The 26807-nt window shown below is 49.8% G+C and overlaps 1 protein-coding gene across 4 annotated transcripts in view; it reads right to left on the bottom strand.

Moving 5' to 3' along the window:
* Positions 1–186: 186 nt before the first annotated feature.
* Positions 187–26807, bottom strand: part of SOGA1 (suppressor of glucose, autophagy associated 1) — a 71512-nt gene continuing 44891 nt past the window's right edge. For 2 of the 4 annotated variants that reach the window (XM_053890274.1, XM_053890271.1), the window contains 9 exons: positions 26054–26179; positions 24857–25087; positions 19308–19412; positions 18196–18363; positions 16430–16681; positions 15139–15210; positions 13797–13867; positions 11085–12435; positions 187–7225 (listed from right to left, as the gene is read on the bottom strand). In XM_053890274.1, the coding sequence (XP_053746249.1) occupies positions 7073–7225; positions 11085–12435; positions 13797–13867; positions 15139–15210; positions 16430–16681; positions 18196–18363; positions 19308–19412; positions 24857–25087; positions 26054–26179 (2529 nt within the window). In that variant the 3' untranslated portion in view covers positions 187–7072. The remainder of the gene's footprint in view (positions 7226–11084; positions 12436–13796; positions 13868–15138; positions 15211–16429; positions 16682–18195; positions 18364–19307; positions 19413–24856; positions 25088–26053; positions 26180–26807) is intronic. The other 2 variants (XM_053890272.1, XM_053890273.1) reach the window with 2 other exon arrangements.

Genomic DNA, 26807 nt, shown 5'->3' with positions numbered 1-26807 from the left:
CCATCTGGAACCCCTGGTGGCCCCTCACAAGTGACGCCAAGCCAGCCAGTTGGCTGTGGCATCCCAGGACTCCCTCCTTTCCAGGCATCTGGGCTGGGATTGGAGGGGGGGGGGGGGGAAGAGTCGGGTTTCAGATCTGATGGGGGCCCCACCCACCCTGTAAGAGAAATCAGAGAGGAGGCCAAATCCAAGGAAACTCTTCATATGACATACTTTATTTCCAATCTACAACCATTAAAAACCTTTTGTAAGTTTACACTGTACAGTTATTCTTATGTCTGAAATAAGACACAGGGGCAGGGATAGCTGGCGGATTGGACCAGTTGTCCTAGCACCCAATCCATCTTGGGAAGGAGCCTTTTGAAGACAGAAGTGGGGAAGAGAAAACAGTGGACAGGAGAGGCAGACAGTTTGGCCCAAGGATGCCCTTGGTCCCTTCCCTCCCAAAGGCCCTTCCCTGGGGGCCCCCCAGGGCCCACAACTGCAGGACCCTCACCAAGAAACCAGGCTGGGCAGGAAGGGGGCTTCACAGTATTGGCAGGTGTTGGGGAAGGAGGGCCAAGGTGAGACGACAGGTTCTGGCTGTCTTCCCCAGCTGCTGGGTGTTGGAGCTGTTTTTTGGCACTGTCTATTCAGTTTCCCTGGAGGTGGAAGGAGGAAGGGGAGGAGCTAGGGATTTAGGATTCTTTCCTTGAGGAGTTAGGTTTTTTACTACATGAAGAGAGGCCATGCTCCTATGGTGAGGTTACCAAGGGATACATGGTGAGGGTGTTTTTCTCCTGCTCCCCCTCCCCCCTCCCAAGGACTCATACCTGCTGCCTGGCTAGCACAACCCTACATGGCCTTTTATGAGCAGAGCTGGAACTAAGCCAGAGGCAGGGAAAGGAAAATTATAGCCTTCCTGCCCTCCAGCTTCTAGGAAAAGAAGGACATAGTTGTTTTGTTTGGCAGGGAGGGGTGGGCAGGGAGAGTTCCCAGTCTCTCAGGCATCTAGATGAGATTGGTATTTTCCACCTGTTCTTGGTCTGGTCCATCCTCAGTCCTTCACCAGGCTACACTGATTGATTGCTAGTGTAGGTCAGCAGTTGGCCAACTCCTGTTGTATGAGAATCACCTGGAGGGCTTATTAATAACCCCCAACTTGCTGGGCCCCACAACAGAATTTCTAATTCCAAAGGTCTTGGGTGGGGCCAGTACTTTTCATTTCTGTCAAGTTCCCAGGTGATGCTCCAGCTGCTTTGAGAACCTCCAGGCACCTCATTCTCAGCAACTTGGTGTCCTGAGGCAGTGACAGGGAGCCGGGCCACAGCTGGCAAGGCCCAGCCTTTGAGGCACCAAAATACCCGGGAAGCTTCTGGGAATAGTCTTGTGGTGAGTCCCCTGTGCAGAGAAATAAACTAAGGCACAGAGATCAGAGGCAGAGTAGAGAGAGAGCCAGGATACCAGGGTCCAGTGGAGAGAAGATGGTGATGCAGGATCCCAAAACACAAGGGGTGTTCTGGGGCCCTGAGGATAATCCTGATGCACATCATAAAATCACAGAATGGGGAGGCTCTTAGAACCAGGCAAATGGAGAAGAGATCTCACACTTGGACCAGGTCTCCAGATTCCCAGCTGAGGTTCCTCTTCACAGAACAGTTTGGTATCAGAATTGACTGTAACAAAGCATCCAAGCCCTGACTACCTCAGCCCTCCAAGGATGCTTATTGGAAACCAGAGCTTCTTTCCTTAGGGTCTGGGGTCTCATGGGCTGGTCAAGGGCAAGGAGGGAAGGAAACAGGGCTGATGGGATAAACAAGGGAGGGTCCAAGGAGGGTGAGGGAAGAGTAGCAGGCAGTGAGGAGGACCCCTGGGCAAGGGATGTGGGCCCAGCATCATGTTCCTTGAGGTTCTTGGGTCTATGGATTTTGCAAACTTTAAACGCCATTGGGAGGGGTAATTTGTAAAGCCTGGGTGAGGTTCTGCTAGGATAAGCTATTCTGGAGGCAGTGAGGCCTAGGGAAGAGCAGAGAGGATAGTGCGGTGTCAAATGTACAGACAGACCAATGGGTGAATGACCTAGGAAGAGAAGAACCCAAGCCAGGCTACATCTGCTTTCCAAACAAGGCTAGGCAGGACTGAGGAGGGTACAGGAGCCCAGAAGGAGGCATTCAAGTCTGCCCCACCCAACAGTGGACGGTGATGGGGTCCTGAGCCTGGGACAGAGAAGATAATAAGGTTCAAGAGTGGACCTAGGGGATGTCCTGCTCAGCTGGGAGGTCGCTGGGGCCAAACCCAATGTGAAGGGCTGGCAAGGCTAATGCTGTCTGAGGTGTTGGAAAGGTGCCTCCTTTAGTGTGAGAAAACACAAAATAAATAAAGCAGAACCCAAGAAACACCACCAAATGTGACAGCAAACATCAGAGATGGATGACCACAGACACAGGCACTTCCTGGACAGGATGGAAATGTGAGCCTGAGGGGGCCAGGGAGGGGTTGCTGACGTACCAGGGAAATCCATGGCAAGGGAGCCGAGCTGGAGAAGCTGTTCTGGGAGCATTAAGGGATGGGTGCTAAGGTAAGCTCGGGTGTTAAGAAGAACACCTGGCCAAGGGCCAGGGCACTTGGTTTGTTGGTGGGAACCAGCTGAGAAGAGGAGGCAGGAGGAGAGGAGTTTTGGTGGAAGATGGTAACAGAGAGGATGGGCAGGAGGAGGGGTGGGGTAGTGAACAGACTGATCCCAGAGAGAGGAAAGGGCTCGACCAAGAGCAAAGAATGTCAGGGTGGAGGGGTCTCATTCACCGCTGGGGATGCAGCACCTGCTGAGAGTCAGGAAACATGGGTCTGGTCCTGTTTAGTTTGACCTTGGGCAAGCCACTCTCTTCTCTGGGCCTGATTTTTCATCTAAAAAGTTGAGGGGATTTGACACAAAAGGACAGATACTATGATTCCATTTATATGAACTACCTAGAATAGACAAATTCATAGAGACAGAAAGTAGAACAGAGGTTACCAGGGACTTGGTGAGGGGGTGGGGAGGTGTTATTGTTCAGTGGGTACAATTTCAGCTTGGGTGATAAAAAGTTCTGGAAATGGATAGTGGTGACCATTGCATGGTTTCGTGTCTGGGTTAGGTAGTGGCATATTCTGGGTGTTTTGTACCTACACAAAAAAGCCCCCAGTGGGGCAGTGGGTTTACACAGCAAGAAGGATGGAGTTGGGCCAGGGGATCTGATGGACCCAGGTCCTAGTCTAGGCTCGCTGACTTCCCAGTTAGGGGACTCTGGGATGAGACCTGCACCTCAGTTTCCTTATCTGCACTAACCCATCCTACCAAGGCTGCCTCCCAGAGCTGTCCCTGAGAGGTCTGAAGGAGACGGGGCGGTGTGGGGGGGGGTGTGTGTGTGGAGGGGTGGGGGGAAGGGGAGAGGGGAGCAATTTCTAGATAGTAAAGTGCTCTAGGTGGGGTGTGTACAGGATGATGATTATTATGACTGAAGAGGTAGTGGGAGCTTGTGGGGGCTGGTGAGGCTGGAAGGTGAGGGACATTCTGGATGGGAGGGGAGAGGGAGGAAGAGCCTGAAAGTTGGGTGCGCAAGAGGACAACAGGCTGGTGATGAAACCGTGAAAGGTGTACAGGGATGGGTATGATGGAACCATATAGTGGTCAGCGTGTAAGAGGGTCGAGTCTTTGGGCCCTTGACTTTGTCATCTGGGAGAGCAACTGGGAGAGGAGTGTCCCTGGGGGAAGACCAAGAGGTGGGGCCCATTTTGAGTTCACAGAAAGCAAGACCTCTTGGAGGTGGTTTTAAATTGGTCAGTCTTTGGTGGGGATCAAAGTGGGAGGAAAACAGGGAGACAAGAAACTGGACACAGATGCTTTGTGCATGCAAGATTTAGGAGCCACTGATGTGCCAACGTGGTCTGATTTTCATTTCAAATACAATCACTGCCACCAGGAGGATCTAGTTTGGCTTTGGGAAGAGGTCAGGCACAGAAAACATGAGGTCATCCAGTTTAGGTCAATCTGGGCAATTGACCAGGTCAGTTAGGTCAATCAGGGTCCCCTGTGTCCCCTCCCCAGCCAACTGGTGCCAACACAATAAGCCTAGTGGTCTGTAGGAAATTAGGACCCCTGGGTTCCTTGGGACTTTGGTGGAAGAGAGTGGAGACGGCAGAAAAGGAAGAAGGGTAGAGGGAGTCAGGGAGAAGGAAGAGGAGGAAAAAGTTCTGGGAGTAAAATGGCAGAGGAGGAGTAGGAAGGGGGAAAATGAGAAGAAGGGCAGTGTTCCTTCCTGGGTGCTCCAGGGGAATCCCCACTGTGGGTCAGGCAGTTTTCTGCTTTGGGAATGTTACCAAGACTTAAAAGGCATTTGAAGAAACAAACTTAGAAATTACATTCCAAAAGAGTAGAGATTTTACAAACCAACCCCCCACACCCCAAAAAAGAAAACACAACCAGTTACTAATTAAAATGCTAAAAATCAAACCAAACCAATATTTACACATAACATTTTCAACCCCATCAAGCCCCATGTCCAGAGGCTTCTGTAGGAACAGTGATGAGTGACCTTGCACAGTGGCATGCAGGAAGTATTGAAAACCAAGATCTGGAGCCTCTGACACCAACTGGAGGGCCGGGCAGCCAGGCGCTGAGACAAGAGATGGCAAGGACAATCTTGGACGAGGACGATGGTAAGGCTGGGCGGTCCGTAAGCCTCAGGGCTCAGGTCTCGCGAGGATTTCTCCCCAAGGCTGGGAGTGCTACCTCCCTGACCCTCCACGGCTTGGGGAGATGGCAGAAGGCCTCTGGTGGCGTGTGGCCTGGTGTGAATCCCCTCACCCGGACATAACCTTGGAGGGGCCCCCTGACCTTTTGGGTGGGAGCAGTGGCACCCCAAAGGGGACAGGCTCTTGGCTCCATTGGCCTGCCCACTCTGCCCGCACAAGTCATTATGGCATAAGGAAGTACCTGGTCAGACCGACATGACCCTCACATTCTGCCCATTGGGAATGGATATGAAGGACTTTGGTGACTTGTCCATGTGACCCTGAAAGGGCAGGACTGGGAGCAGGTGGGAATGCAGAGGTGTCTCCTGAGTCCTGGGGACAAACAAGCAAAACTGCTGGCTTTTGGTCTTCCTAAATTCCACAGACAAGTGGCTTTATTCTGGTATTTCCACTCTGGGCCCCCAGCCAGTTGCAGGAGGTCCACGCATCTGCGTGTGTGGGGGCATGTGTGCAACCGAAATGGGTTTACTGGCACCGACAGGGAGGCCAGCTGAGGCCTTTCCCGCCACATTGCAATGAGCCACATGGCAGAGTCTGTCTGATGGCTCAGGCAGCTCACGTGGGACGTGGGCAAGGGCGGGCAGTGGAGCTGGGGCTGGAACAGGGGCCAGGAGAGGCCATAAGGCTAAGGAAAGAGGCTGGTGAGAAGGCTGGCAGGTGGTGAGAGCTGAGGCAGGCTGGCACTCTCAGGTCCATGTGCAAAGCTGCAATAAACAACATTCTCGAAGTTCAGTCCTGTTTTCCTGTGAGTTCTCATTTGGGGAATTTGGAGAGATAGCCATGCTCTTGACAGAGCCTTAGGAATCTGTGTTTGACTCCTTAAAAAAAGGTTTCTGAGGGAGGGAGGAAAATGAGGGCAGATGGAGAATGTTTGGGAAGTGGGGACAGTGGCCCAGCCCTCCACCCTGTCAGTGAGCGTTTACAGACTGACTGCTGGGGGTCAGCCAAGTACCTAGCAGTGAGTGAAAAGCAGTGCTCTGAGGCCAGATGGTCAGCGGTACTGGGGAGCAAGCTGCAGGGCTCCAGTTCTACCGGGGGGGGCCCTCCAAACTTGACCAAGAGACCAGAGCTCAGCTGCCGAGCTGCCTCGTGGGCATGGGGGACCCCATGCCTGTCCATCGTGTTAGAAGCCTCACTTTGTCCCAATGGCAAGAATACATGTCAGAACCTCCAATAAATTACCTTAGGGACTTTGGGGTAAATTAAATTATTAAAATAAAGTAAAACTACCTTAAATATTTATAGTAAGAAAACTTCAAATAAACAACCGAGGAAATGTGTTTCCAGGCCCCAGTCCACTAGCACGTCCTGGGGCACTGGCCTCTTGGAGTGCTCCTTGGCCTGGTGTGGCCAGTTGGGAGTCTCTCACTGGGAACATGTTTGCTCTCCACCAGCCACAGGATGTAAACACAGTGGAGATGTGTCACGCCTCTCCAGGGTGCCAGGGAAAGAGGCCCCCAGCCATCAAGGCAGTGGGTATTTAGGCATTTATCTGTGCACCAGGTCTTGAAACTGACCCTACCTATTTCTGTCTTCAAGGTGTTTCCTGGCAAGGTTGGTGCCCCGCAAGCCACCTTGACCAGGGAGGCAGTTCCAGTGGCTACCCAACCCTGAGCCCCACACTTTTCTACCTCATCTTCCAGTCCTTGCTGCATCTAGGCTATGCACAGGGAGATCCAGGGCTCCAGGATTCCAAGCAGATGCTGGCCCTGGCTACTGCCCTATCATACCCCCTAGAGCCATAGCAATCCAGAGCAGTGGGGCTGGGAGGAGGAAGAAGTGGGGAGAAGGAAGGGATGGGGATGATGCCCACCTCAGCTTCACCAGGAACCCCACGTTGACTCTTACAGCAAAGACTGTTCTTCTCATTGGTGTTTCCTCCCCGTGAAGGAGGACGTGGTTGGCAGGGAACATCTCTGTGAGCCTTTTCCCCTGAGGAGCATGGCCAGAAGTGTATCCTTTCCTTGGCTCTTCTGAGAAGGGGGTTTGGGCAGAACGAGGCAAGGCTCTCCCAATGGATGGGCTCCCAGAGGATCTCTCTGGAACCACTTCCGAAGCCTAGCTGTGGTCTTCCTTCCACTCACTGCCTTCCCCTAGGAAGTCAGAGATCACCACCCAGCAGTCAGCAGGAGACCCCGCTTTACCTGGATGGGAATGCTGTTGTCTGGCAGTGGTGCAGCTGCTGTCCCTCCAGGGCGAGACGATGCCGACGGCATGGGCCCCTCGCCTCGTCCCCTCTCCGTTTGTTCCCCTCAGCTATCCAGGGAATGGGCTGGTTGAGGTGGGGAGCACGGCTGCTCTGTCACTCGCTGGGGGGAGCTGCCCTCTCCTCCCCACCCCAGCCGGACTCTGAGGGATGCAGCCTGCACTTGGAAGGAGAATGGCGGATGGCAGCGCGGGACGGCCGGGCGAAGCAGGAAGTGAGAGACTGAGTACTGCAGTCACAAACAGCATCCTAGGGGAAGAGAGGAGGAAGTCAGAAAGAGCCAAGAGGCACCGGCTACCCAGAGGCTGGGTGGCCAGCTGGGCAAGGAATTTGGACCCAGCCTTGCCTGAGGAACCGGTTCCCAGGGGCTGTGGCCCCCTCTCTACACCAATTCTTTAAAATTGTTTTTCTCCCATTAGAACCATAACAAATATTCATAAATAACATTCCACAATGTAATCAATTCTGGAACACACAGAGAAAAAAGTAGATGTTATCCATCAAACATAAATTCTCAACACATTGCACACCCATACATTTATCAAAATGACATCATCTGCTACAGCATAGTTTGTAACTGCAAAACATAAGCACTTTTCTGTCGTTATGTATATCTAGATTTCCTTCTTCTTAATGGCTATATACTATACATTATTCTACTGAATGGAAACACAGTACCTTAATTTATTTATCCAATTCATTTTTTACATGCATTTTAGATAGTTTCTAATTTTTTTCACTATTATCAACACACAGGGATAATGGTTAAAAGTGCTGCTATAGAACTAAATTGCTTGGTTCAAATCCTAGCCCTGCCATTTACCAGCTGTATGACCTTGGATAAGTTACTTAACCTCTCTGAACCTTGATTTCCTTCTCTCTAAGATGAAGGACATGATGCCTTTCCCAAAATGTTGTGAGGGTGAAATCAAATATAACAGGCAAAGCATTTGGCATAGTGCCTACTAAGTACGCAATAAATGTTAGCAATTTTTATTAATAATGCCATACATTTATTTATACAAGCATGTTCTCCCACCTCTGTGAATATTTCCATAGGCTACATTCCTAGAAGAACTACTGAGTCAATGGGTAACATGATATTTTACATAGTGAAAAATATCTGGATCAGCTTTGAAATCAACATCCAAAATGCCACCTGTGTCTCTTGATATACATGTGGTGATATGGGTGTGATGGTTAATTTTATGTGCCAACTTGACTGGGCCACAAGGTGCCCAGATATTTGGTCACACATTATCCTGAGAGCTTCTGTGAAGCTGCTTTTGGATGAGATTAACCTTTAAATCAGCAAAGCATATTGCTCTCTCTAATGGGGGTGAACCTCATCTAATCAGTTGAAGGCTGGAAGAACAAAAACACTGACTCTCCCTGAATAAGAATTCTTCCTGCCTGATGGTCCTAGGACTGGAACTATATTAGCTACATGCGCTGTACTGGAATTACATCACTAGCTCTCCCGGTTCTCAGGTTTTTGAGCTCAGACTGGAGCTAAACCATCAGCTCTGCTGGGTCTCCAACTTGCCAACTTATCCTCTAGGTTTTAGGACTCCATAATTATGTATGTGAGCCGCCTCCTTATAAAAAAAATTCTGCCTCTCTCTATACACACACATGTACACAGACACACGTATGTATACACACACACAGTCTATTGATTCTGTTTCTCTAAAGAACCCTAATACAATGAGTGTGTTTGGTCTATGAGACTTCAGTGAGGCATATTTTTATTATATGTTCAGTATGTACATTAAACGGAAAAATTTTTTAAAGTTAAAAAAAGGTAAGAATTTAAAATACTTTTTTTTTTTAAGTAAGGCCTGCTGGTTCGAGAGTATGGAGAAGTAAAGTACTAACCACATACACTAGAGGCTGTAGAAATTAGGCAAACTCCTTTTTTTTTTTTTTTAATGTTTATTTATTGATTTTGAAAGAGAGAGAGAGAGCAAGTGAGGGGCAAAGAGAGAGGGAGAGAGAGAGTCTCAAGCAGGCTCCACACTGTCAGCACAGAGCCCAACACAGGGCTCAATCCCACAAACTGTAAGATCATGACCTGAGCCAAAATTAAGAGTTAGACACCCAACAGACTGAGCCACCCAGGCACCCCTGGGCAAAATCTTTTGAAAGACAATTTGGCAAGGTGCCTGGCTGGCTCAGTCAGTGGAGCATGCAACTCTTGATCGGGGGTTTGTGAGTCCGTGCCCCATGCTGGGTGGAGAGATTACTTAAAATTAAAATCTTAAAAAAAAAAAAAAAAAAAAAAAAGACAATTTGGCAATATTTATCAAACGCCTTTAAAATGTTATGTTCTTTTATCCTGTAATCCCATTTCTGCAACTCAAACCTAAGGAAATAATCTGAAATGTGGACAAATGTTTTTGCACCTTGTCCACCACAGCATTATGTATGATAGATAAAAACTAGAAACCAGGGGCGCCTGGGTGGCTCAGTTGGTTAGGCGACTGACTTCGCCTCAGGTCATGATCTCACAGATCGTGAGTTCGAGCCCCGTGTGGGGCTCTGTGCTGACAGCTCAGAGCCTGCAGCCTACTTCAGATCCTGTGTCTCCCCCTCTCTCTACCCCTCCCCTGCTCACACTCTGCGTCTCTCTGTCTCTCAATAATAAATGTTAAAAACATTTAAAAAAAAAAAAAACAAAAAACAAAAAAAACAAAAAAAAAACTAGAAACCACCTACACATACAAACGGGCCAATCACAGCCCATGCCACCTCCTTGCCCTCCACCTACAACCTTTACTGAGTGCACCGCAGGTCATGTGATATCACCCATGTGATATCACATGATATGGCTAGATCAAGGTGGTACTGCACTCAAGTTAGACCAATCCCAATCTCTTCTTTCTTCTAGTAATCTGAAATTAGACAGAGGGATTTGAGTCAGTGTCTCTTAGATGTTTGAACTAGAAGATGTTATAGAAGCAGAGCTGGGACCATATATGCAAAGGCAAGAGAGAGAGAGACAGGAAGAAAGTAGACATCAGAGAAAACAAAGCTCAAGGGAGAGGAGAGGAAGTCAGAGAAGGTGCTGAGGGCTTCGGGTCCTTATGCCTGGGATCCATAAGATGTTCCACCATTTCCCTTTCTGGAAAACTAATTTATATGCATTCTTTTACTAACATGCAAATAATCCCTAACCAAATCTGAAATTGATATCTGGGGGTGCAGGGGTGGCATGTGCAGCAAAAGATTCTCAGAGGAAATAGAAGCACTTAGGCAAAGAGTCTTAGGGGGTAGGCTGGGGTGTGTGGGAAAATGTTTAAGTTTTTTTTTTAACGTTTATTTATTTTTGAGAGACTGAGAGAGACACAGCACAAGCCGGGGGCGGGGTGGGGCGGGGGTAGGGGGACAGAGAGAGAGGGAGACACAGAATCCAAAGCAGGTTCCAGGCTCTGAGCTGTCAGCACAGAGCCTGACGCGGGGCTCAAACCCATGAACCATGAGATCATGACCTGAGCCAAAGTCGGACGCTCAACCGACTGAGCCACCCAAGCGCCCCGGAAAATGTTTAATAACTAGTTTTCCAGGAGCGAGGGGAGAAGCCCTGATTTGGAGCACCTGTCAATTTTCATGGTGTAAATCCTCCTACTGTGGCCGATCTCCAGGTGCTTTACTGCACACAGAGATGCACACAATTGGCTCTCATGAACCAAACACACTGGCTCCATTGGGTTGCAGGAGAGCAGTGAGTACACCTCTTCCTTGGAGGGGATGCTAGCAATTTCTGGTGTGTGGTGGTCAGATAAGTCATGTTCACTAGTTTCTTGTATTCAGACCATGTATCCATCAGGTCTGGGGCCTTCCAATCCCCATTCCTTCCTTCCTTTCTTCCATTCATTCATTAAAGTGGGCTCTACACCCAACATGAGGCTTGAACTCACGACCCTGAGAATAAGAGTCACGTGCTCTACCGACTAAGCCAGCCAAGTGCCCCACTCACCCCCCATTCCAGACCAGCAAAAAGACTTTTTGAAACACACAACCATATTCCTGAGTTTGAAAGCCAAAAGAGTTTGGACATTAAGTCAACACCCCAGACAAGAAAAAAGAGAAGGCCCTTCCCACCTACCTCATTGGGAAGGACTGTGGCTCCATCTCCATCCCGGGGGACACCATCCTTCCCCACCTGGGGGAGCACCGAGAGTCTGACCTCCTCGCTGCTGCCTGACTTGGCTGCCTTCTTGTTCAGGATCCTGGCCATGCCCTCTGGCTGATGGTAACTGGCTGGGGAGAGGGGCTCCGGTTTCTTGGTGCTCTCCTCCCCTGCCGCCGAGGTGGGGCTTGGTGCCCGGCCACACACGTTGCGGAAGAACTCCTGCACGATGCCATACTTCGGAGGCTCAGGCTTGGCCCGGGCCTCGGACATGCCCAGTTTCCAGACAGACTCCGTGCTCCCCGAGTGCTCCACAACACTGAAGAGGCTGGACAGCCCGTCATTGATGTTCCTCAATACAGGGCTGTCCCGTGTGGTGGTGGAGCGGGCCCAGGCGGAGCCATTCTGCTTGCCTTGGTGCAGGTTCCACAGGCTGCGGTCCTTGGCGCTGTCCAGTTTGGACACGGACCGCCTCTGGAGCTTTGGCGAGCCATACTTGGGCGAGCAGCACGGCCGCTCGATACGCGAGTGCACCTTGTCCAGGGAGGAGGAGATCTGCTTGCTGCGCACCGACACGAGTGACGAGCTGCGAGGTGACCAGCTCTTGCCGTGGAGACCGCTGCGGGGTGGGTCCGTCTGCAGGCCCACGCTGACCGTGCGGATGGTCTGCGTGCCCACACTGGCCAGGCCCACTGTCTGGCTGGACGTGCTCTTCACTTTCTTCTCCAGCGAGCCCGAGCGCATGGCCTGGCGCACGCAGTTGGTGATCTCCTTCATGTCGTCGCTCATGTTGCCAGACATCTCAAAGTCATGCAGGGCTGCCGGGAAGCCGGGCCCTGCCGCAGAAGGGCTGCCCCCCGAGCCTGCGTCCAAGCGCTGCCGTGAGAAGTTGCAGAGCCACCGGCTGTAGGAGCTCTCAGCTAGCCTGTCAGCCTCGGCTGACTCTTTGGGTTTGGCAGTGGTGAAAAGGAAGCCGGGCTCGATGATGATCTTGCCCTCTCTGTCGTGGACCACGGGGACACCCAGGCGCCGGGCCACTGGGGGACTGTAGTACACGCGGATACCCGTCTTATCAGGAGCCGTGTAGCTTCGCTGCATCTGCCTTCCTGCCGGCTCCTGGCAGCCCAGGGCGCCCAGGCGGTTGCAGTCCCGCGGCGAGAGCCCTGGCTGTTCCTGGGCATCCTTCTCTGAGTCCGCCGGCTGGGTGCCCACAAAGGCAAAGGCAGGGTTGTTGGGCAGCTTCTTGCCTCGGGCAGCTTCACCGGCAAGGTAGGGGGAACAGTCAAGCAAACTTTCAAACTCAGACATGGACGAAACAGATTTGGTCCTGGGAGGAGCAGAGGAGGAAGAGCGAGGTTAGTGGAAGATAATGGAAAGAGAGCAGGCACTCTGGTCTTCTTCGCTGGTCCACAGCTGGGACCACGACCGTCCTGCTCATGTCTTGTGGAAGACGCTATCGGTGCCCTGCCCCACATCGCCTCCGCACCCACACCTACACACCCAACACAGCACACTCCGAACACCTGCCATTCTCCACCAAAGGGCTTTTTTCGTGACTGCAAGAGCACACTTGGCCTCCATGCAGAGAAAGCTACAAATATCACAGAGTTTTGCCCCTACACACAGCCCCCAGCAAACAATGGGTGGGAGTTGGTAGCTCAGTACCCAGCCTCCTTGCTCTTCGGACAGGTGACTCTGAGCTGCACATTCCACTCGGGCTCCCAGGGTTCCTCAGCGAAACTGAGCTTCGGTTGTCCGCGGAATGACAACATCCCCCTTTGTTGGCTGCCTTCCCTTCCTTGTGTCACTTCCAGTGTTTCCTAAAATCCCTTCCCAAATAAATGACCTGCACTCAAATCCTTGTCTCAGGATCTTTGAGACAAGTTCTCAAATCCTGTGTTTGCTTTTGGGGGAACCCAAATAAGATGCCATTGAACCTCTGGCACCTGTGTTGCCTGACGACCTCCAGTGTCAGGTGCACATAAATGCATCTCAGAGGTCAGACCATTCGGCCCTCCAGGACTCTAGGCGACAGGTGCTACGGTTCCCACTGGAGTGAGATGGGAAGGATCACCCAAGGTCGCGTTCCTAGAAATGGCACAGCTGGAATTCAAGCCCCACATGCTGACTCCGGAGCCCACCCTCCTACCCTGGGCCTGCCTGGCTTGAGGTTCCTCTCATGGCCCAGATGGGGTTCTGTTGCTCTCATTCTATTCAGGGTTTTGTAACGGTGGAGATATGGCCCTGATAGCCCCAGGATATCCCTGGCCACAGCTCAGGGCTGGGCCCAGAGGAAACTGCTCAGTAATCCCAGGAATAGCCCAGCCTGGTTCCCCTAACTCCAGACACAGGAAGGAACCCCAAGAGGAGCTGAAAATTTCTTTCCCAGCTAGGATGTATGGGGTCCCAGGTTTTCATACATATCCACAATCAAACAAACAAGAAAAATCAAGGGCTGGAATTCTAATTGTCCCAAGCTTCCTGGCTTCTCAGTGGCTTCAGTTCCATAGAAACCATATCCCAGGGCTCCATCAGCTCTGCTGAGGTGCTGTGGTGGACACATGGGGCAAGGGAAAGAAGACAGACAAGGAGTGGAGCAGGGAGAGGGCCTGAAGGGTTGGACAGGAGAGGGGCTGCAGGGCAGGGCAGGGCAGGGCAGGGCAGGGCAGGGGGAGGGGATGCCAGCACCTTTTTAAGGCGGTTCCCCCAAGCTCAGCTTCAGAAACCCCCTCCTTGTCGAGGATCTTCTCACTCCGCGTCTGTCAAGGAAGAGAGGCAGGAAGAGTGAGTTGTGGCCACCAGCACACCAAGGGAAGGTGACAGGAGGTCAGTGTGGGAGCCGACCCTGGATCCCACGCCTGAGTCTCCTCTTGTAGAGCAGGAGTGAGGTCAGCACCGGTCTGGAATCCCTGTTGTCAGTTTCTGGCTACAGGGCGTCTATCACTCCCTCCATAGGTATGTGATCCAGGCTTGGTCAATCAGAGCTCCAAGAAAGAACCCTGGGAAAGAGTCTTTTTAGAAGTTATTCTGGGGGTGCCTAGGTGGCTCAGCCGGTTAAGGTCTGACTTCGGCTCAGGTCATGATCTCACAGTTTGTGAGTTCGAACCCCATGTCAGGCTCTGTGCTGACAGCTTGGAGCCTAGAGCCTACTTCCGATTCTGTGTCTCCTTCTCTCTCTGCCCCTCCCCCAATTGTGCTCTGTCCCTCTCTGTCTATCAAAAATAAATAAATGTAAAAAAAAAAAGAAGTTATTCTGAATGTGGTGGCAACAACAAAGCACCCAACAGCCAACGTTCAGCTAGCAGTGATACCAGCGGCCTGACGTTTCCTGCTCAGGGCTTGTCTCACCCTCATTCCAGAGCAGGTCCCCTGGGACTTGCACAAGTTTTCAGAACCTGCGTCACCAGCCCTCTTGAGCCCCAGTCAAATCCTCTCCTGCCTCAGCTCCCCACAATTTTGTCGCTTACAACCAAATCCCCTGATACACCACTTCCTCGGGCTGTCACGAGCAAAGAGCCTGTATGCCCACTGTCTCCTTACTCAGAATATTGCTATGTGGACAATGCACCTGAGGCTTAAGCAAATGTCACCGACGTGACCTAACTGGTCTCCACAGAGAGGGCTGGGCTACAGCATAGAATGTGATTCTCATTTTACCACTGAGGTAACCGGAGCCCAGGCAGGGAAGGATAGAGTGACTTGCTCAAGATCAGACAGCTCTTAGAGGCCTTGCTTTTCAGAAAGGCACAAGCGACACCAAAGAGAGGGCAAAGGCCTGGCCAAGAACACGGAGAAACACCCAGCCTCTCTCCCAGGCATGGAAGGATGACACTGCCAGGGGGTCCTCACAAGTCCCCAACCACTGGCTGGAACTATGGGGTAGAGATGCCAGGATCGAGGAGCCCAAAGTGCAAGGGTATGACCTGTGAGACAGAGTTAGCATCGTCCCTGTCACCTCTCTCCCACATGTGAGGGGCTTCGCAGTGGAGCCAGGAGCCAAGAGAACATGGATGGCCTGCTACCCCCTCACCTCTTTCCAGCTGTTGTCCTGCTTCTCCAGGTCTGAGTGCTTCAGGACCCAGGGGTCAGCAGCCTTCTGTAGCTGGGCAAGGGTAAAGAGGGTGGTCAGTGGTGGGTAAAGCTGGTGAGCGGGCCCTAGCTCTGTGCAGGCCACTCTGCAGGCTCTGCTTTAGCCCGGAGGACCCAGTCATGGGCTAGGAGACATCTTCCCAGTGGGCAGCGGCTCCGCGCCACCAAAAGGTGGATTTGGAAAATGGCCACGAGAGCAGCCATTTACAGGCATCCTTAGAGAGCCCATCATTCTATACGGTAACCGCTGTCACTGCTACGCTAATTCATGCTGCAATTCCTGGACCAGCTAGGTCAGCTAAGCACCAGCTGGATGACGTCAGAGTGGGGGCTCCATACTGGGCATGCTAAGCAGCAGGTAGATGGAATGAGTAGACTGACCTCTACACTCTGCTGTGAACAGCTCTTTATGAAAGAGGCAAACAAATATAAACATACGTATCTTATGATTCCATCACTGATTCAAGAAAGAAAAAAGATCTTGGTCATGGGATCAAGCCCCACTGTCAGCATGCAGTCTGCTTGGGATTCTCTCTCTCTCTCTCTCTCTCTCTCTCTCTCTCTCTCTCCCTCTGCCCCTCACCTCCCCGCAAAATAAAGAGACATTTAAAATAAATAAATAAAGATTTTTTTAAAAAAGGTCTCTGTGAACATAAATTTAAGTAGCAAGAAAGGGAAGAAGTGGGTTGGCGTATGATTTTTGCAATATTTGGGTCTTATATAAAGATGATGTCCTGATTTATGTAATTAAAATAAAAAGTAAAACAAAGGAAAAAGTCAAAATAAAGAATGGCGCATAGCAGCCTGGTAGGTGGCAGCTGGGTGCGTGATGTGCACCGTACTGGGGCGTAATGGCCAATGATGGTTTTTCCCATCCCCCTCTTTTGGTCAGAGGACTCTAACTTTCTCAAATTCGGAGGGCTCTAGGGGTAGGCACATGACTTACAACTGGCCAATCAGCCTTATGGAAGAGGAAAACTCTCTATTGCCGGTGGTAAGCTGTAAAGAGATGAGTACACAACTAACAGTAGCCATATTTGATGACAGCTTGCTTCGGAATAAAGCACAGAGGAAAGCAAGCCTGAGAGACTGTCCGACGGATAGACCTAGCGCCTACTGCATTCTCTGAGCACCTGGATCCAGCTATAACTGAAGGAGATCCTAGCCCCGGACTTTTCCCACAGTGAGTCCCCGCGGTGGCTGGAGCCAGCTCGGGCTGGGACAGGCCTCACCTGGCTCAGGCGGTTCTGCAGCTCCTTTACCTGCTGCTCCACCTGCTGCTTCTCACCCTGAAGCCGCTCCACCAGCTGCAGCTTCTCCTGGCTCCAGTTGCGCTCGCTGATCTGCAGCTGCCTCGTCAGCTCCATGACAGCGCTGTAGGACTCCGCCAGCAGGTGCTGCTGCTCCTCGCGCTCCCTCTGTAGGGCTGCCTTCCAGTCGGGCCCTGCCCGCTCCCCAGCCCCCTTGCCAGCCTTCAGCTCCATCTGCAGCGGAAGGAAGAGCAAACTGGGTGTCTGGCACCAGGGGACCCTGCCTCTCTGCCCTGAAGACCCCTCGCCTGCTGACCACCTACTCAGAACTAAGCCCTCCTCACAGTCAAGGCTCGCAGGGAGCTCTTTCCATGCCAAGCTCTGTGCTTCCCAAGCGTTGTCTCAGTATCCTCATGACATCTCAACAAGACAACTACCTTTTTTGATATTATAGAGAGGAGAAAGAGGTTCGAAGAGGTTATCTGGCCCAGGTCACATAGCTACAAAACAGCAGAGGTTCCTGGTTATTGCTTCTCATAGTTCATCAACTCTCACAACTGGTCTGGGTTTATGGTGAGTGCGGGACACGCACCCAGGATCACAAAATGAATGTGTGCAGCAATCAGCCCAGAGTGATGGCTTTCGTGGCACCAAGACTCAGGGTGGCAGGAGGTAAATATGCGGCCTCAAGCATCAGTGTACCCCGAGTCCCCCAGGCTGTGCTCTCATATGTTAACCCCCATAGGGGCCGGTCCACTTCCCAGTGTGCAGGGGCACTTGGAATGGCTGGGTTGTGGGGGGTCAGCAGGAACAGTGAAATGTGCAGACAGGGCAGGAGCTGTGAGCTCTGCAGGGAGGGTTAGGAGGAAAGAAGGGTGGCACTGGGAAGCCAGAAGTGTGTGAACCCTGGGAAGAAGGTTGGGGTCATGGTAATGAGAAGGCAGGAGGAACAGAGAATTGGGAGAAAGGTCAGGTCTGCTTCATATTAGCTGGATGACCTTGGGAAAGAAATTTAACCCCTCTGTGTTTGTTTCATTGCTTGTCCAGCAGAGATCATCAGTGTGCACACCCCCAAGGGGCCCACGATGCCCAGGAAGGCAGCCTGCAGCAGGGACAGGCTCGGGGAAGCTGGGACCTGAAGAGTCATGACAGGTGGGGGTGGTGGTGGTGGTGGTCACGACAATCTCTCTGAGTGGGAGGAAACCCACCCTCTCACGTTTCAGACCGCAGGAGGGCAACAACTTGCCTCCGGGCACACAACAGAGACCACAGCTCCAGGGCTCCTGGTTAAGGCTCCTTTGATCTCCCTGGGCTGTGGGGAGGGGAGTCCCCCAGTTTGTGGGGAGGAAGCAAAACAAAACCAGGTAGCAAAGGATTAAGGGGATTCTTATGAGGAGAGGTGGGAGTGAATGAATACATCAGGGAGAAGCCCAGCCATGTGTGAAGGCCGTCACCAGGTGCAGACAGGCATTTAAGCATCTGGCCTCACTTGTGAACCCATGGTGCAACAGAGGTGCCTATGATGTCCCGAGCCCATGTGTCAGTCCTTCACATTCCTTTCCTGGCCCAATGACTCCAAGGCTCCAGTGTTTCTGGTACCCTTGCTGTATGATTCCAGCCATGATCTTGCCATCCCTGGGCCACGAGAGGAGGTGAAGGGGTTCCTATGCTCCCAGATCTGACAGCTGTGAGGGTTTAGATGAGGGAGGAACAAAGGGGGAAATGTCTCTGACAGGTGGGGGACTCACCTGGGCAGTATGGCTCTTCAACTCTGCCCGCTCTGTCTCCCAGGTGGCCTTGGCCTTGGCAAACTGTTGCTGAAGTTCAGTCAGACCACGGCGTTCATCCCGAAGTAGCCAGCACAGCTCCTTCAGCGTCACCTTCATGTCAGCCAGTGTCTTGATATACTCATTGGGCTGCAGATGGGGGCAAGGCCTGGGTCAGGAGCTTCGAAGGCATGGGAAGGGGAGCCTGGGCTGGGAGCACTCACCCAGAGTCCAGCCCAGGACTCTACCTGGTCTCGAGCAAACCGCATGACCTCCCTAGGTCATCTCACCCATAAAACGGGCATGACAAGCCCAGCCATGGCCTGACATGTTCCCCAGCCTCACATAAACAAAAACCCCGGAGGCTACAGAAATTATTGTGCAGCCTAAATGTGAGGTGGGCCTTGGCTTCTTTGAGCTTCTGTAGAGTCTAGGCCCTGAGTCTTTCTCCTTGCCCAAGATCTGCTTGTCTAACCCATCATGGGCCAGATGGGAAATACGAACTACGCAGCCTCCTGACTGCCTGACTCAGTCCCAATCTTCTCTCCTTGGCCAATGACCTGTTTCCCACCTACCCACGCTCACTGTGTATGAACCTGGGAGCCTGACCCCATTGCTCTCTCTGCCCCACGGCTTGATTTGACGGTTCCTGACTCCAGACCACAAGGCCTCTCTTCATACGACCCCCCAACTTGATGTCCTTACCTTCACTATGTACATCCCGAGCCTCAGCCAATCCCAGAATACCCTGCCACACCTTTGCACATACAATTCTCTCAGTCCAAAAGGGCCTTTTCCCTTCTCTATTATGCAAGCTCCCATTCATCCTTCAAAACCCACCACCTATTACCCCTTCTCTGTGATCCACACAGAATTAACTGCTCTCTTACATGTGACCACACAGTCCATCATCTGTCACTACCCTGGATGACTCATGAACCCCATAGCACTAAGCATCTGGGGCCAGTAAACAGGCAATAATCCTCTGCAGCTTTAGTACCCCATGCAAGACAGGTCAGAGAAGGTGGCAGGAAGTGATCGCTAAATAGACGAACCATGGGCAGGACAGGACTGGGAACAGGCTGGGAACGCACCGTGTTTTGGGTCCAGCTGTCCCCTGTACAGGTCTTGTTATCTGAATGCTGGGCATTTAATTCTTCTTCCTCCATTAGCAGGTACAGCTCCTTCATGCTATTTACCTACATTCAACAGAGGGTAGAAGGATATCATGCTTGGGAGTCTCACCGTCGGGGGAAGGGATTCAGGCTAGTGGCCCAGATAGAAAGGGTCTTACACAGTCAGGTAGGAAGAAAGAAGGGGGGTTTATGGTTCAGGATGAACTACTCTAGTTCAACACCGATTTCCCAAATTTTAACTTTGGCTATTGCTCACCACCTAGGCCTAAGAGCACACAGCTGGAAATGCAGGCCGTTGTGGCCTTCTCTACCACTTCTTCTGGCTCAGGGGCCATGAGGCATCTCTGAGAGCTACTCAGAATTAACCATGTTGTCAGGCTGGGTCAAGGTAGGCCCTGTGGGTGCAATAAAAGGACCATGGGCACCCCCATAATTATAGATAAAGGCAACCAAAGGTTTGGGTGGACAGAGGGAGCCATCCTGGTTTGCTGTGGATGGATTTGGGGCAGAAGTCCAGAGCCAGCAAGGAGACCAGGGTACTAGGTTCAGGATGGGAATGACGCAGAAGGAAGCCAGCTTCTGACTGGGGTGCTCACCCATCATTCATTCATGTATTCACTCACTGATTCGACAAATATTTATTGAATACCTATCATGCGCCAGGCCCTTTGTTCAGAGCTGGGAATATATCAGTGAGCAAGACAGACAAAAGCCCTTTCATTTCCAGTAGCAGGAAATCAAACAAATAAGTGAAATGTATGAATGTCATTAAATGTTTGGAATGTCACATGGAGATATGCCATGGAGAAAGAGAACAAGCAGAGGATTTGGGATGTGGTGCGTGTGGGTGGTCAAGGAGGGCCTTAGAGAGATGTGGATATTTGGGCAACGCCCCGAAGGAGGTAAAAGAATAAGCCACGTGAACACCTGCAGGTTAGGAATTCTAGGGAAAGGGCACAGCAAATGTAAAGGCCCTGAGGTGGGAACACGTTTGTTTGAGGGAAGCAAGAGAGGCAGGGAGGAAGTGAGAGAGGTACAGGGAACAAGGCTGGCTGACCAGGCCAGGGACTTGTAGGGACTTTGGCTTCTGCTCTGGGTAAAATGGGAGCCAGGGGAGGACTGTGAGCTGAGCAGTGATGCCAACCTGACTTTCAGTTTCATGAGATCACTGCAGCAACAGAACCCCATATCACAAAACTGCAGGGGATGCCATCCACATGGAATATATGCCACCTGAATACAAGATGCTCAGCTCGTATCCTTCTAAATGCAAGACACTTGGTGGAAGACTGCAAGGGCAGAAGCAGGGAAACCAGGTAGGAGGCTGCAGTGACAATCCAGGCAAGAAGTGACGGTGGCTCAGCTGGGAGGGATGGGAGGGAGGGTAGAGTGGCTGGGTCAGACTCTAAATGAATAGATTCTGGATAGATTCACAATGTGCAGGAAAGGCCATTTAAGCCATGTGCCTGGGTAAGCTCCCCAAGGGAGTAAGTGTAGGTAAGGGAGAGACGCGACCCAAGGGCGGAGACTTAGAGACTCTGACATTAAGAGAGGTCAGGGAGAAAAGAAGGGTCCATCCAAGGAGATGGAGAAGGAACAACCAGTGAGTGAGGTGGAAAGAAACCCAAGAGGGTGTGATGTCCTAGAAACCAAATGAAGAAGGGTTTCTAGTGTCAGGACAGGCACTGAGGCTTGCAAGTATGTGAGGGGGAGCAGGGCCTGCCTGAACAAACACCTTATTCTGTCGCTGGTCACGAGTATCTAAACATACAGACTTCGGTTGTCTGTATACACAGGTGCACGATTCTTTCTCTAAAATCCTTGGGGCTGGGTGTGCTTGGAATTCAGAATGAAAGGGGATTTAGAAAGAGAATGTGGTACCTACACTGTATATTATACAAATGAACTGCCCAGCAGGGTCTGGTGTAACACTCTATGCTCAAGCACACTGATGTTGCCTCTATAAACGTATGAATATTACCATGAAATTGGATAAATAAAGGTTTTGCTGCCAAATGAATGTCAGGCCCACCTTTTCCCACTGAGTTCGATACAATAAAACATAGCTCTCAGAGCTTCTGGAGTTCAGAATCGAGGCAAGGAATCAACGATCTTTATCTAATGATAATTATCTCTGTATCATAGCATATTTGTAAAGATGAAATGCAATAATCCACCTAAAGTACTTAACACAGTACCCAGAACACCATACTCAATACCTGTGGGTTTTTATCATTCACATGTATAATTCTGCATTATACAGAATGGACATATATATTCTTTGAGGGTATGAATGTATATCAAGTTTATTATTTACATAGTTATATGCATATGTTTATACATATTTCTACACATGCACTTCATATAATATTTATACGTGTGTATATATTTTTACAATGTATGTAGTTATGTTTGTACTTTTTAAAAAATTTTTTATAATGTTTATTTATTTTTGAGAGAGAGAGAGAGAAAGAGAGACAGAGTGAGTGGGGGAGGGGCAGAGAGAGAGGGAGACACAGAACTCGAAGTGGGCTCCAGGCTCTGTGCTATCAGCACAGAGTCAGATGTGGGGCTCGAACTCACAAGCCGCAAGATCATGACCTGAGCCGAAGTTGGACACTTAACTGACAGAGCCACCCAGGCTCCCCTAGTTATGTTTATATCTTATTAATTATGTCTATTTCAGTAAATGTATGTATTTCTGTTAATTACAGGTACATAAATTATTTCATTTTCTATGCTTACCTTTTTAAAATTTTATTTATCTTTTTATTTTTTAATGCTTATTTATTTATTTTGAGAGAGAGAACATGTGCATGCAAGCAGGGGGGAGTGGCAGAGAGAGAGAATCCCAAGCAGGCTCTATGCTATCAATACAGAGCCTGATGCGGGGGCTCAATCTCATGCACTGTGAGATCATGACCTGAGCCAAAACCAAGAATCGGACACTCAACCGACTGAGCCACCCAGGCGCCCCACATTATTATGTTTTTTCTAAAGTAAGTTTCTGTTTCTCTTTGTTAGTCTAGCACATGGAAATGACTAGAAAGGTTTTTACCAAATATGGAGGATTTGCCTGAGACAAACTGACTTAAAATATAGGCTATGTGGCCTCCAATTCATTTTGTAGGGTGTTGGGGAGCATCTAACTCAGCAGCCAAAACTGGGCTTCAGATAAAATCAATATGGTGGTTAAAAATAAGTCAATATGGACATGCCTGGGTGGCTCCGTTGGTTAAGTGTCTGGCCTCAGCTCAGGTCATGATCTCGCAGTTCTGAGTTTGAGCCCCATATCAGGCTCTGTGCTGACAGCTCAGAGTCTGGAGCCTGCTTCTGATTCTGTGTCTCCCTCGCTCTCTGCCCCCACCCCCATTTGCGCTTGCGCGCTCTCTCTCTCTCTCTCTCTCTCAAAAATAAACATTAAAAAAAAAAAAGCCAACATGGTGGTTCCTAAAAATATTATAAACAGAACTACCATATGAACCAACAATCCCATTTCTGGGTACATATCCAAAGGAAATGAAATATGGATCTCAAAGAGAAATCTATACTCTCAGGTTCATTGCAGCATTATTCACAATAGCCAAGATACAGAAAAAACCTAAGTGTTCACAAATGAATGGATAAAGAAAACGTGTGTGTGTGTGTGTGTGTGTGTGTGTGTGTGTATACACACAATAGAATATTATTCAGCCATAAGAGAGGAAAATTTTGCCATTTTTGACAACATGGATGGATCTAGTGGACATTATGCTAAGTGAAATAAGTCAGATACAGAAAGATAAATACTGCAAGATCTCACTTAAATGTGGAATGGAAGAAAAGCCAAACTCATACAAGCAGCAAGCAGAATAGTAGTTGCCAAGGGAAGGGAAGTGGGTGGATGGGGAGATGTTGGTCAAAAGGTACAAAGTTTCAGGGGTGCCTAGGTGGCTCAGCTGATTAAGCGTCCCACTTCAGCTCAGGTCATGATCTCATGGTTCGTGGGTTTCAGCCCTGCATCGAGCTCAGGGCTGACAGCTCAGAGCCTGGAGCCTGCTTCAGATTCTGTCTCTCCCTCTGTCTCTGCCCCTCTCCTGCTCATACTCTATCTCTCTGTCTCTCTCAAAAATAAATAAACATTTTAAAAAAAGGTACAAAGTTTCAGTTATGCAGGATGAATAAGTTCTGGAGATCTATGTACAGCATGATGACTACAGTTAACGATACTGTATTGTATAACGGTACTGTATTGTACTAAGAGAGCATTTAAGTGTTCTCACCATAAAAAAAAAAAAGAAGAAAGGAAAGAAAGTATAACTATGTGAAGTGATATGGGCATGTTAGTTAGCTTGACTGAGGTGATCATGTTATGATGTATACATATATCAAAACATTAAGTTGTACACCTTATATATATACAACTTCTATGTGTCAATTATACCTTAATAAAGTTGAACAAAATGTGGTTTATACATATATACACTGGAATATTATTCAGCCTTAAGAAGAAAGGACATTCTGCAATATGCTACAGTGTGGATGAACCTTGAGGATGTTATGCTCAGTGAACTAAGCCAGCCATAAAAAGACAAAAACTGCATGCTTCCTCTTGAGATACTTAGTGGACAAAATCACAGGGACAGTAAGTAGAATGGTGGCTGCCAGGGACCAGGGGAGAGGGTTATAGGGAACGCTTGTCTAATATGTATAGGATTTCAGTTGTGCCGAATGAAAAGAGTTCTGGGACAGGAGGGAGTCTTTTGGGGCACTGGAAATGTGCTCTGTGTGATCTGGGTAGGGGCTATACAGCTGTATACAACAAAACTTCATCAGCTATACACTTAAGATGTGTGCAATATATACAATATGTGCAGTAGATACTATATTTGCATATAATACAATAGTAGCGAAACTAGATTATTAAATTTACCTAGATCTTGTTGCCTGCTAAAGACTGTGAGGTTTGTTGGGGTGCCTGGGTGGCTCAGTCAGTTGAGCATCCGACTCTTGATTTTGGCTCAGGTCATGATCTCACAGTGTGGGATCGAGCTCCGTGTTGGGCTCTGTGCTAACAGTGTGGAGCCTGCTTGGGATTCTCTCTCTCTCTCCCTCTCTCTCGGCCCCTCCTCTGCTCATGTTCTCTCTCTCTCTTTCTCTCCTCTCTCAAAATAAACAAACATTAAAAGAAAGAAATAAAGACTCTGAGGTTTCTTAAAAAGGGAAATGGACAAATATTAAAGAGGTGTTAGAGATCTACCAGCCCCCAAAGAGACTTTCTCCTGGTGAGGCAGGACCAAGTCTGTCTTCACCACAATATCCCCAGCACCTGCCACAGGACCCAGTATAGGGCTGGCTCTCAACAAGCAGATGCTGAATGAGGGTATGAATGCAGAGATGGAAGCCTGAAAGCTGATGGCTTGTAGATGAGCCTCAGGGCCGTGTCATTGCCAGCTGGGTGTCCCTCTAGACCTATCTTCCCCATCCTACCCCTGCTCTAGTCCCGGTCCCAGGGGAACCATACATACCTCAAGGAAGTCATCCCCCTCACTGGGTAAAATCTTGCCCTGCCGCCAACGCTTGAGGAACCACCTGAGCTTCATGAAGAGCAGCAGAAAGTTGTGCTTGAATTGTTGGGACTCCTGCACCAGCATGTTCTTCTCCTGGCTCCAGAATTTCTGCTCCAGCCTCCGCTGGAGGCTCAGACTCTGCAGCTCGAACTCCCGTCTCAGGAGTGCCCTCTGCTGGTCCTCCTTCAGCTGGGAGAGGGGCGAGAGCATGAGCACCCCACGGCTGTCTTCCCAGCTCTGCCCCATCCCATTCCAGGCCTCAGATAAAGACAGAGAGCAAACTTTGGGAGGTGCCTGTTGGTGATCCCTGGTAGGGGCTCCACCACTATCAGCTCATTCTGTTAAGATAAACCCCAGAGAAGAGAAACTCAAAAGCAGCAGCAATCACAGTTACAGATCAGTGAGAAGCGAGATTAGAACCCAACTCTGTCTCACTATAAAAGCCATGACATCACATAATGAGCACATATTGGCTGCCAAAGTTTCATGGGAACTCTTCACATTTAATGAGGAACCCGGGCAGGTGAACCTCGATGGCAGGAAGAGGTGACCCATGTGGAACACAAAGGGCATGCCGGGAGTGAGAATATGCAACTCCCCAGGAAGGAATGCAAGGTCATGACTGAGAGCGGGCAGAGACCTGGATTAGAATCTCGCCCCGGGAACGCACTGCAGCTCCCTGGTCATCAGTCTCCTCATCTGTAAAATTGGGACACCTCATGGGGGAAATCCTAAGGATTAAAGGACATAATGTGTGAAAAGAGCATTGCATGGACCTGACATACAGTAAGGGCTTATACATTTCTATTAAGCTTTCTATTAGCTTTCTATTAGCAAGACTATCTGCCTTAATTACCAGCCAGACCTACGACCTTTCTGCCACAGGTTTTTGGCTCTGTTGGGGGCAGTATTTCATAGTTGGGAAACTGAGGCCCAGAGAGGAGACAGGATTGGCCTGAGGTCACACAGGCCACCAATGACAAGCCCAGGATTCCAGCCCAGTACAGCTCAATCAAATACAGCGAGGGCTGGACTCAGGTTTCCCCGATACCCTTGTCTTCTGAAGACCCGTGGAGCCCTAAGGTTTCTGCCTTCAGTTCAGAGAAGAGAAGGAGGAGTTGGTGCAGGGGGCCGGGGGCACTGGACGCCACCCACCTGGACCATTTTCTGGTTGAAGTTGTCGGCCTCCTCCTTCCGTAGCTGCCGCTCCTGGGAGAGCTGCTCTTGCAGGCCCCGGAGGCTGTCATGGGCCTCAGCCAACACCAGCTGCAGCTCCTTGATCTGGGGTAGGGGTGAGGGACACAGAGGGAGACAGAAGGAGGGGGACAGAAGCTGTGGTCAGAGAACGAGAGTTAAGCGGGACCTGAGCTGACCATTGAGCACGAATCAGGCACAATGGCTGTCCCTACTGCAGGAGACTGTCATAAAGATCAAACAAAAGAGTGCACATCATTCTAGCTATTATTATAATTTCACCTTGATAATTTCTCTCTTCAAAATGCATTTGAGGAAAATATACTGAGAAAGCTAAGCCTGATTCACAAAAATGTTCACTGTCTCATTGTTTATAATTGCAAAAATTTAGAAACAACTCGGATAAGGGGATTAATATGTGTGGTTAATAGGTCTATACACGTGTAAAAATCTAATCAACTGTACACGTAAGGATACTGTCCTTTATTGTAGGTACATTAGTATGTTATACTTCAATAAAAAGTCAAAAAGATAGATATATACCTCCACAGAAAAACAGGAAGGACACGGACACACATACCCAATGTGAACAGCGGTTAACCAAGTGACAATCTTGGGATCCTGACTTCTCTTAAATCTTTATGCAATGCTGCTTAGGGATTTTGCTATAGTTATTCATTGCTTGTAATGACTATGTAATAAAATCTTAGGAAAA

Source organism: Panthera pardus, unplaced genomic scaffold, assembly GCF_024362965.1.
Source record: "Panthera pardus isolate Hobbes unplaced genomic scaffold, ASM2436296v1 HiC_scaffold_25, whole genome shotgun sequence".
Lineage (NCBI taxonomy): Eukaryota > Metazoa > Chordata > Mammalia > Carnivora > Felidae > Panthera > Panthera pardus.
Note: the sequence above shows the minus strand (reverse complement) of the source record. Positions and strands in the feature narration are given on the sequence as shown.